This window comes from Peromyscus leucopus, chromosome 12 (genome assembly GCF_004664715.2).
Source record: "Peromyscus leucopus breed LL Stock chromosome 12, UCI_PerLeu_2.1, whole genome shotgun sequence".
NCBI classification, from domain to species: Eukaryota; Metazoa; Chordata; class Mammalia; order Rodentia; family Cricetidae; genus Peromyscus; species Peromyscus leucopus.
The window spans coordinates 9817189-9828711 of NC_051073.1; the positions used below are offsets into that span (position 1 = coordinate 9817189).

General features: G+C 38.7%; 3 protein-coding genes across 3 annotated transcripts; 1 reads left to right on the top strand and 2 right to left on the bottom strand.

The window, feature by feature from the left end:
- Nucleotides 1–493: 493 nt before the first annotated feature.
- Nucleotides 494–1311, bottom strand: LOC114698377 (keratin-associated protein 15-1). The gene has a single exon (XM_028877032.2). The coding sequence runs from the start codon at nucleotides 1266–1268 to the stop codon at nucleotides 816–818; it is 453 nt and encodes a 150-aa protein (XP_028732865.1). The 5' UTR covers nucleotides 1269–1311; the 3' UTR covers nucleotides 494–815.
- A 2906-nt stretch (nucleotides 1312–4217) lies between these two features.
- LOC114698378 (keratin-associated protein 14-like) lies at nucleotides 4218–5060 on the top strand. The gene has a single exon (XM_028877034.2). The coding sequence runs from the start codon at nucleotides 4250–4252 to the stop codon at nucleotides 4751–4753; it is 504 nt and encodes a 167-aa protein (XP_028732867.1). The 5' UTR covers nucleotides 4218–4249; the 3' UTR covers nucleotides 4754–5060.
- Nucleotides 5061–8739: 3679 nt separating this feature from the next.
- LOC114698411 (keratin-associated protein 13-1-like) lies at nucleotides 8740–9261 on the bottom strand. The gene has a single exon (XM_028877061.1). The coding sequence runs from the start codon at nucleotides 9259–9261 to the stop codon at nucleotides 8740–8742; it is 522 nt and encodes a 173-aa protein (XP_028732894.1).
- Nucleotides 9262–11523: the final 2262 nt, after the last annotated feature.

Here is an 11523-nt window from a genome sequence, read left to right on the forward strand (position 1 = left end):
TAACTAACTAACTAACTAACTAACTAACTAACTAACTAACTAACGCTTTCTGCTTTTAATGAGGAGTTACAGGCCATCCTGTGCCTCTTTGTGAAGGCCTCCTTAGTGTTTCTTTGGAACACTATTGACTTTCACACGATGTTAAGCTAGAATTGTACTTCTTGAAAGGAGAGAATCCACATCTTCTTCATCACAGTGTTTGTTCTATAATACTCACTCATTAATTGTTTTCCATTGAATGCCCCACTGAAAACAAGATCTCTGAAGTAATTAAATGAACAAATGGACCTATGGGGGAATATAAATCTTTCGAGATATGAAAGATGGCTTGAGATAGGACACAAATATGAATTTCCTTCTAATGCTTCTGCTTTTCTATCAGACAAAATGTAAGAGAGAGGGAAAAAAAATCTGAAAACAGTTCAAGTATCAGATGCATTGAATAAATATGTCATTTATAAAACAAGAACAAAAACAAACTGGAATGCCAAAATTCATGCTAGAGATGTAAGTTTATTGAAAATGAACTTGAGTGGAGGAATCTTAAGGAAATAATGAGAGAAGAAATTTAGAGGGATGGATGGTAAAAGAAAAGATCCAAGCATTTACATAATAATTAAAATACCAGCTCTCTCTTGCAGTAGAGTTGAAAGGTCAAAGGTTAAAGTTACTCTGTCCTCAGAAAATCGTTTGCTTCCCGGTAGATCATGATGCTGAGTCCTAGAGAGACAATGCTCATCGATAAATCCTAGATGTTGGAGGTGCCGTTTGAATTCCATAAGGTGCAGAAACCATCAATGAGACAACTGGGATGTTCAGAAACCAGACCCGCAAAAGCGAGAGCTAAAGCCTGGCTGGTAATAGGACGACTGGATACTCTTGGAAGAAAAGTAACCTGGGCGGTAGAAGCTGGAGCCACAGCCCTGAGAGTGAATGCCAGAGCTCCCATACCCGAAAGATCCAAAACCCGAATTGCCATATCCAAAAGATCCAGTAAAGCCTCCGTGGCAGGGCCTGGAAAAGTACTGCTTGGGCCGGAAGCAGGATGCCTGGAAGGATCTGGTCCCGCAGCACGGTGAGTGACACTCCAGGGGCTCCTCGAAGGTCTCCTGCTGTCCATTGTAGAAAGAGGAGCCTAGCTGGAAGTTCTTTGGAGAATAGAAAACATTGCTGCTGGGGTAGAAGGAGTTGTAGCTGGAGACTGGCTGCCTCAGGAAACCTCCAAAAGACTGGGAGGAGAAGTTTCCAGAGTTGCAAGCGTAAGACATGTTGTCAGGAGTTCTGGTTTCAGTGGAGTTGCGGTGATGAATCTGCGAGTGTGAATGCCACCATCTGACACGGGTCCTTATATACCAGAGAGATGGGCGTAGTAGTCCTTGTCGATTTTAATGAGAAGGCCTAATTAGGCTCCAGTAAAAATGAAATACTTTAACCTTCAAAGGACTTTTTATGAATGTGTACTTCTAAATGAAGGAATTTCATTAGTTTTCAAAGCAATTATTCATGAAGCAAAAATGCAATTTCTCAATATCTCCAGTAAGTCGAATGAAAGCCAACATAAGTGAGTCTTTAAGGTAGATAGATGCTTTATTTAATTCCTGCCTTCAAGATATGATCCAATGGATGATGCAGCAATAATCCTGCAGAGTTCAACACTCTACCAAAGTTTGTATTCTAGAAATAGAATTATGATGCTCCAAGTTTAGAAACTTGATTGAAGACAAAAGAAATCACCATTTTATATTTCTTCCTCCAAATGTTGTGGATGTTATGAAGAGAACAATAGAATACTAATCCACAGAAGGAAAAAAAAATCAAGATCAACGTTGTTCATGATATACTTTGTCAACCTGTGTTTTGTGTACATGATTATATAAAGTTGAGAGGACCAATGTTTGCATGAGTGCTTAGAACATTAATTATATTATAAAAGGTTTCTCACAGAATCAGAATCCCTCCATTGTCTTGCCTTCCTTTCCCTTCTCTTTTGTTTTCTTCTTCCCTCTTTTCTGTTCGTTCCCTCTGAGTAACATATTCAGAGCCTCATGTAAGCTCTACCACACTGGGGTATGCTGTCAGCCCTTTCACTATTATTTTTTGAATTAGAATCCAATGTCCCCACACCTTCACTGCTTTGTGGTGGAAGTCATTCATAAACTTAACAAGCTTGATTATCAAAATACCCTTTTCTTCCTAAACTGCGTCTCTCCCCTCTTGATGTCATTGACAACAAAGCAGCAAGGCATAAACATTGTTTCATGGCCATACTCATTTTGCTTCAGATGGTGTTTTTTTTTTTTTCTTGCATAAAGTTTAAAAAAAATTAAGAATGTGGAAAGTATCTGTTGCATGCAAATGTCACAGAAAGATCAAGGATCTGAAGAATTCATGGTTATACAAATGACCCTTATATACTGAAATGGGGTAGGGAAGGTTATCAAAAGAGAAGAGAATGTTAATTGGAGAAGAGATGATTTTGGGGTTGTTAATTGTATATCTATCAATTAACTTATATATTCCCCCTAGAAAACTAAGTCTTGGGATTTTTCTGTACTTTTCCATTTGGCACAACATAGCTAATTGTACAGGAAATTGCCTAAATAACCTTGTGTAAATGGAAAAACTTTGTATATCATCTGTTCTTGGCATAAATTATATTCTGCATTGAAAATGAGCTGAGACTAATTTTATGAAGAATTGTAATTACTTGGTCTAATCTTGAAGGATAAATCCAAAATGGGCTGTTCTTGTAGATAAGGAAACTTCTATCCCGGAGTTCTGGGAATACTGAATCAGGTTGCTGTAACTAGAGTTCTGATCTGATTAAAAAAAAAAAAAAAAAAAAAAAAAAGCTGAAAATATTTCCTAAAATCTCCCACAAATTCTAGACTTTTATGAGTCTGAACATTTTAAGTTAACAAAACAAAGAAGGAAAGAAGAAGAAATAAAGAAAGCAAATGATGCTCTCTCATCCAAAAAAAAAAAATGCTGTTGTTCAGAACTAGAAGGAAATGTTGTTCTATAATATGAAACAAATCAAACAGCACCCAAGGCACACCAATATAGCCCTTTACACTTTCTCCTCCTCCAGATCCAAGCATCAGTCTTCATTAGACTCTTGCACTGAGGTGGAACACAAGCCATGGAAATTGAGGAAATATGACCCTCACTTTGGACATGTTGCGATACTTGTCAGAAGCACCTGAAAACAATTTAAGTCAAAGTGATATATGCTGCCTTCAGGGCAGAGGAAGCATCTCCTGGCTATGGCTGCTTTGGCCTGACACCTCAAGGCAATTGCTTTATAAGCTTTCTTTAGAATGAGGACATTTACCAGGTTATGGAAACTGTTTTCAGTGGGAAAAAATAACCCTCATTAGAGATAGAGATGCATTGAACATCATTACCTCAAGATTTTTTCCTTTTAATGCATTTTATCATCTTAAGTAAATAATCTTTAGCATTCAAACCAGCACAAAGCATGGAGTGTTCAGCTCACAGCACAGTTAACCACTCCCACCCCACCCCCATACCCAACCACTGGTACACACACACACACACACACACACACACACACACACACACACACACACACACACACTTATGACTGGCATTTAATATCTGGATTCCATTCTTAGGCAGATGCATGAGAAATAAGGATTTCTCCCTATTATAGTAAAGCCATTTAAACTGAGGTACATTTTTTTTAAGTCCTCATACATCTTGCATATCAGTGTTTGGATGATACTATTCATCACAGAAGCTTGCCATTTTGAGGCAGCAATCAGTGCGTGTTTTTGTTTAAAAGAAGTGACTATGAGTGGATCAGCGAACAACTTTGCTAGCCAGATGGCAACAATTTTTGGACAGATTGTGCAACGGGTATCAATTATTTTTAATTAAGCTAGCTTCCCTCAGCCCAGACAGTCTACCTCTAAAGCAGTTTTCTGAGTGATGTGCAGGGTGACCTTTTGCTGATGGAAGATGAATAATAGCTTTGAAGACTGAACACTATTACCTGAATTCCAGGGCCGCAGACATCACTGCTCTATCCAGTTTGAAACCACACGAAAAGTAAATATGCATGACTATGATGGTATTTTCCATTCAATTAAAGCCGGAGGTAACTTGTGTTCATGCGCTATGGGGATGACGCACTCAAGGACAGGGGTATATAAATGCCATATGTCCAAGCAGGGTCATTCAAATTCTGAGCATCCTCCTCCGCAAAGACTTCTCTCCTCTCAACATGTCCTGCAACAGCTGCTCTGGAAACTTCTCCCAGTCCTTTGGGGGCCACCTGCAACACCGGATCTCTTCTTGTGGTTCCTCCTACCCCAACAATGTCTTCTACAGCACTGACCTCCAAACCCCCATCACCCACCAGTTGGGCTCCTCTCTCCACAGTGGGTGTCAGGAAACCTTCTGTGAGCCCACCAGCTGCCATACATCCTATGTGGTCTCCAGACACTGCCAGAGGCCCTGCTACCACCAGAGCATCCCAGTGTCCTGCAGACCCTGCCAGTCACCTTTCTCAGGATCTCTAGGCTTCAGTTCCAGGGGCTTCCAGTCTTTTGGTTGTGGCTACCCAACCCTGGGCTTTGGATCCCGTGGTTTCCAGTCAGTGGGATGTGGTACTCGCAATTTTTCAACCCTAAATTGTGGGTCCAGCTTTTACCGCCCAACCTGCTTCTCTTCTAAAAGCTACCAGTCTGTTTCTTACCAGCCAACCTGTGGGAATGGCTTCTTCTGATCTTCTACTGGGGAAACTAGAAATGTAAAAGGTGCCTCCCACCTACTGGGTTAAGAGCCACACTGTCTTTTGATCTCTTATGTTAGTCTAGGAATTAGACTTCTACTCACTCTTATGAGTCCCTGTAATTGGAACATGTATTTCATTGGAGATGCTAAATGGTTTTCTTAGCGATGTATGGACTTGCAAAAGTCAAACATAATTCTTTCTTCATGTATCTCTTAGTAATTTCTTAAACTGCCAATGCCTTTACTTTTATGAAGGGGAAGGATGTAAGTTTAAATAAAAATATGCAACTGGACATCTATGTATCTTGTGAGGACCATGATTACTTTCATCTTCTTGTCTTCAAAACTACTTCAAGCCGGGCCGTGGTGGCACACGCCTTTAATCCCAGCACTCGGGAGGCAGAAGCAGGAGGATCTCTGTGAGTTCGAGGATCTCTGTGAGTTCGAGGCCAGCCTACGCTACCAAGTGAGTTCCAGGAAAGGCGCAAAGCTACACAGAGAAGCCCTGACTTGAAAAACAAACAAACAAACAAACAAACAAAAAACTTCAAAATATCTCCCTAAGCTTTGCTGTGTTTTGTACTAGCCATTTTAATTTTAAAAAGTAAATTCATCCTTTTGTATTCGTAGAATTTTTTCAACTTTGCCGTTTTCTCCATCTGTTGATAGTTTCATGCAGTGAAAGGAAGAAAATACATTATTAGGATGGAAGACTGATTTTTATGCTATATAGGGAATTATAAACCAATATTTTATATAAAATAATTATAATATGGAGGGAATATTAGGTAGACTGTGCCATATAAATTTGGAAGCGAGATTATTTTTATAAGCTACATTTTAAAATGTATGCAAAATTGCAGGCAGGTAAGAAGTTACATGATCATGAGTTAGGCAGAAATGGGGTCCAGTCCCCCCACCTTGACTGCCAGATTGAAATCTCTAAATGAAATCTATAACACATACAAGAGTTGCTAATAAATATGGCTAACATTGCTCAGATGTTAATTTATATATTTTGGTGATGTCTCAGTTTGGCTTTATGTTTCTGGAGTTTGATGAGAAACCTTTAAAAAATATTAAAAACCCGTGCAAATATTCTTTTGTTTCAGGATTTGATCCGGTGTAGAAGTGGGATGTTGTATTTGAATAGTGGACTATGTCACCCAGGCTTCATCAGTTAATTCCAGGAATCATTATCAAAGGTGGAGATGATTTAGCACCCAGGCTCAACATATGCTGGTTTTACTGATAACCAATAGTAACTTCCTCATCATACATAAGGTCTCGTCTAGGGAACTATAAGTCTACTTTTGCCATGGGTTCATCTAGTGGGGTTCAAGATGGATGTAAAGCTAACCAATTTTGTTAAATTTAGGACAAGAGAAGTCTCCCATTTTTAAAATATTCTCCTAACAAAAGAGACCATTTCAATTCAAAGACGGAATGCAGTAGGATCACAATGAGAGAAGTTATTGTTATTATAATATACAGGACAATGTACATAGTTAAAAAGATGCCTGCGTGGAAATGGGTCTCTTCTTTTCCTTTCCTCGGTTTGAGTGTCATGGGCAGGTCCACGGCCAGCATGATACAGTAATACCCACTATCCACCAGTAGGTGGAGGTAGTGGGAAAGTTAGGTGTTCATGAGGTATGGGCATGAATTTATGCCGCATCTGAACACATAAAAAACAATCTAAATCCTCTAGTTACTGTGAGCATGCCTCATATCTTTAAATACACAACTACTTATTTTATTATTTGGAACAGCATCTAGAACTTTAAACTTTGCAAAGTAATTCTTTTCAAAAGCTATTAGTTAAAAATCATGTAATTTCTAATGTAAAACGAGTTGTATTTATATGACCAGGAAGAGTTTATTGCTAGCATAAAACTTGTATAATAAGTGGATGACAACCTCATGAGGGTAGGTGCCATCACTGATTGCATGGAAAGTTAAACATGTAATTTTATTGAAGACACAAACTGTATGTGTCAAGAGAGTTAGAATAATGGGCCCAGAGAGATGTCGTAGTGGCTAACAGAAGGTGCTACTCCTGCACATTCTAGTTCAGTTTCCACCACCCACATCTGAAGGCTCATAACCGCCTATAGATCCAGCTCCAGGGCCCTCTGACTGTGTGAGCACCTACACTCACCTGCACATACCTATAAACAGAGCCTTTTTAGGTGGGTTATAAATACTTATTTATAATTATGTAAATATATTTATATATTCAATCATATATGATTTAAAATAAAATAAATATTTTAAAAGATAGAATATAAATTAAATAAGAAGGCAGATTTAAATAGAATGCACAAAACCTGTACAAGACCAAGCCAGAAGAAATCAAGGCAATGGAGAGGAGGGATAGACACATAGTCTTACTCCAGGCATGGAATGACTGGCAATTGTTGGTTTCTGGAAAAAGAAGGGTCAGTTTATTTATTTATTTATTTATTTATTTATTTATTTATTCATATTTTTAAGAATGTAGCTGCTGGTAAGGTGATCATACCTCAGTGGTAAGAACAAAGATTTGGGAAGCACAATTTGCTCTTGAGTATTTTTTTAAGGATACAGTTGGGTGGATAGGGAAAGAGGTTGAATTTTGGAAAAGTTGGAGGACGAATATGATAAAAGAAAACATTGGAGGAAACTCACTCTGAAGGAACTAATTAAAAGATGATGATCGCTTAGTATTAGGAGGCAAAAACCTGTGTTTATGTATGAACTTTGTACATGACTTTTTATTTCTTTTAAATCATTTCCCCATAACCTTAAAGTAGCATTTATACTTAAACAAACAAACAAGAACCTTAAAGCAAAGCAGAAAGCAAGACAATCCACCAGTAGAGGACACTATCACTAAGGGTGAGAGAGAGGAACGGGGGAGAGAGGGAGAAAGAGAGAACAAAAAGTTCTCTTGAAACACTGTTTCTAATTAAACTCATATTTATTTTAACTCTTTTTGTGCATTGTCTATATGAGGCTAATGAATTAGTTTCAACATATTAAATATATGATACAATTCACACAGTAGCAGTAATACCAAATAATGTCTGATTATCCTATGAGTTGTATTCTTGAAAACAAATGAACAAGTTCCAGAAAGAACAAGGAACTGGCATTCCTTTATAAATTCAAATTATCCTGGGGCTTGCTTTAAAACCCTAGCAAACTTCAAACTCTTTTAGAATCTCCCCCTCTTGTCTAAAGAGGTTAACAATCTTGCTCTGATGTGTAACTGTCATGATAAAATCCTATGTCTCATATTACCTTCTTCTATACAGCATGCTGTCACAGATGATGCCAGAGAGGCTGCTGGCACTCAGATTGTGTGAGGTTCACACCCATTCTGTAAACACCCTTCTCTAAAGTTTCCTTTAGGACATACAACACACATACATGTGGGTATCACAAAGGTTCCATTAAGATAACAGAAGGACTCCAATGCCGTGATGAGAATCCCAGAAACTCCAGAATGCCAACTAGTGAAAGATGCAAACCAATGAAGAAATGCCCTTCCCCGTGGGACTGGACCTGGGGTGGACAACTCTGAAAGTCTATCCAAATGTTCTTGAAGGTAAGGAACACAACTAAATGTAGAAATGTATGTTTGCAAACAAAATTAAACAACTATATTGACATGCAATGAACTCCCCAAACGCTTGAATGCCAACCTATGAGCAAATTAATATTGAAGGATACAACACATTGAGGTGTCAGATTGCACAAATTTATTAGATGAAAATTTTAATCTTCAATAGCTCTTGAATGAAAACCAAATAGTACATTTATCATTTTTTCCAAAGCAAGTAGAGAAAGGGATATTTGAATTTGCCCACAAATTACAGAATCTCCCAGAAATTGAGAAAGAAAGAAGCTGTTAATGGAAGCAATAACAGACAGCAAGAGTGGGGAAGCAAGAGAACAATGGCTTCAGAGCATAGGCACATTGTATAAAGAGACTCAACAGTAAAATCCGTGGAGGATGTTATCAACGGTTGGTTTATAACAAGGTTGGTAGGTACTAGCAGGCAGGTGGGTTGAATAGCAGAATCTGGACCCATAGCTCTGGGAAGGGAAGCCAGAGACTACATAATACAGATATTCGAAGCCACTGGGTGTACAACCCACTATGTAGTACCTGCTAGATCCACAATCTAGGGAATAGAAGCTGCTTGGCTCAAAGCCCAGAGACCCAGCATATGCCTCCTGGCAGGGAGTGCAAGGTATGAAGCTCCTGGGGTAGTAGCAGGCTTTCTGGCAAGGGCTGGACACCACGCAGGAACTCTGGCAGCTGATGGGCTCAATGCAGGTCTCCTGACAGCCAGTGTTCAGAGAGGATTCCAGCTGGCAGGTGCTGGGAGAGCAGTTGGTAGTGCTGTAGATCAGGTTGCTGGGGTAGGAAGAGCCACAGGAGGAACCTGAAGAGTGCAGGCAGGGCCTAGAGGAGGTAGAAACGCTTCCAGAGCAGCATTTACAGGTCATGTTGACTAGAGATGTGAGCTCAGCTGGATGTAACTGAGAGGATTCCGAGTTTGACTCTTACCTGTGCAGGGCTGGGTTTATATATTCTCAGCAACAGGTGTGGTACCCAGCAGGATCATGCTTTTCCTGTGAGTGTTCTGTCCCTTACACATGTGCACTGACAAATTTCTCTATAATTGTAGTTACATTTGAATACTTTTTCTGCACAGTATATTTATGGTTGTTGTAATTTCATTGTAACAAAGGACATAGAGCTACTTCTATGTCAGAAATGCCATGATTATTTACACCAAAAATTATTTCATTATGTCCAGGAAAATCCTTTTTCCTCTTGACATACTTCTTGTGTGTTTTGTCATTGGATGTTATGAGGAAAACATTTTTCTTTACAAGGTATGGAATGAGAGTAACTTTTATTTTGTTAATGACTTGGAAACATCACTTCTGGCTTAATGTGGAACCCACTGAAGATTAACCCTATCATCATCACCCTTTCTCATTTTTTCCTATTATTCTCTGTGATTCATTCAATATTAGCCAACAAAAGTAATAAAAGGAAAAACCGCATGACATTGAACCTAGGACGATCAGATGACTGGTGCTGTGGTAGCCACAGACAAAACTGAGATCGCCTAGCAAGTGCCAGGTTTAGGCTCTTTGAATGGAATTAATCTTGTAAATGACCAAAACATTCGATGAGGAAATAAATTTTATATCCAGCGCAGCTGACTTGTTGCTTGATGTACCACTGGTGTGACTGTGGAGATTTCACTTCATTCTGGTGTGACCACTGTGACAGTGGAGATTTCACTTCTACCACCCTTAGACATAGACTGTGGACTGTGGACCTTTCTGCTGTGGTTTCTACAGAGACCTTGCTTTTCATGGACTGCTGCCAAGCAGTGACCCAGCCCAGGAAAGACAAATGGATTCTCAGGAGAATCTGATTGCGAGCTTTAACATATGGTACCCTAGTGACCTTAAGCAACAACCTGAGCTTGTGTAGGTTTTAGGGAAACTGCCTCCTCCTATTAAGCCCTCTTAAGGAAGAACAAAGCAAAGGGGAAATTTGTAAATATGAATGTATTAAATATTGCTCAAACTGTTTTGACTGTAAAAATATTTGTTTATGGATGTTAGAGATTTCAGATGGATGCTAATCTTGGGCATATTTAATATGGCTGACAAAACTATTTCAGTTGGTTACTTATTTAAAAATTTGTGAATTTTATTTTGGAGACTGTGCATCCTGTATCAAAGTAATGTCTGCTAAGCAAATCTTTAGCCTCTAAAGATTTTTCTAAAAGGAAGAATGAAATAAGAATACACACAGCATAAGAGATATTCACTTGATATCAGTAGAAAAAATATATTCATATGCCAATTTGATGAATACAATTTTGTTTGTTTTAAATCATTTTAACTCATGTCAATACTATGTTTTAGATATATATGCAAGTTATATAGCAATATTATATGCTAGCAGACAACATGACATTCCTTTAGGAAAAGAAAGTATCTATAATGGTGAAATAATATGTTTTATAACAAATATTCTAAGTTTTATATGTAATTAATCCTATCAATTGGCTATATTTTTTACAAATACACATGCACACATGTATTTCAATATGCATAAAATATGCATAGACACATGCACATATTTGATAAAATGAAATTCCTGAGCTACCTTGTTTTATATTAAGTCATAAGGCCCTCTTCATTCAGTAGGGTTTCTGCTGCATATCGCCAGATGAAGGAAGACTAAGGCATCTCAATAGACCTTATGCCATGAGCATTCTCTAGAATCTCTAAAGGTCTCATTCAAAGACCTACCCAGCCATGGACCACATGTGGCTTCCTAAAGAACAGCACTCTAAAATTCAAAACAGAGAGACTAACAAAAAGAGAAAAAACAGAAAGGAAGAAAAAAAGAAGGAAAGAGTGTGAGCGCACTCACACTCAGTGCTGGGGTTTTGTCTGGCTTGAAACTGTGTCTGTCTGTGTGTGCTGTCACAGCCTTTGTGAGTTCATTTGTGTATCAGTCCTGCAGTTTCGGGAAGACACTGTTTCCCTGGAGTCATTCACCTCCTCTGTCTCTTAGAATCTTTCTGTTTCCTCTCCCACATAGATCCCTGAGCCCTGAGGGGAGGAGACTGGTGAAAACACCCACTTAGCATGAGTGCTCCAAACTCTCTCACTTTCTGCACATCATTTAGTTGTCTATCTCCGTGTTAGTTTCTATCTACTACAAGTAGAAGT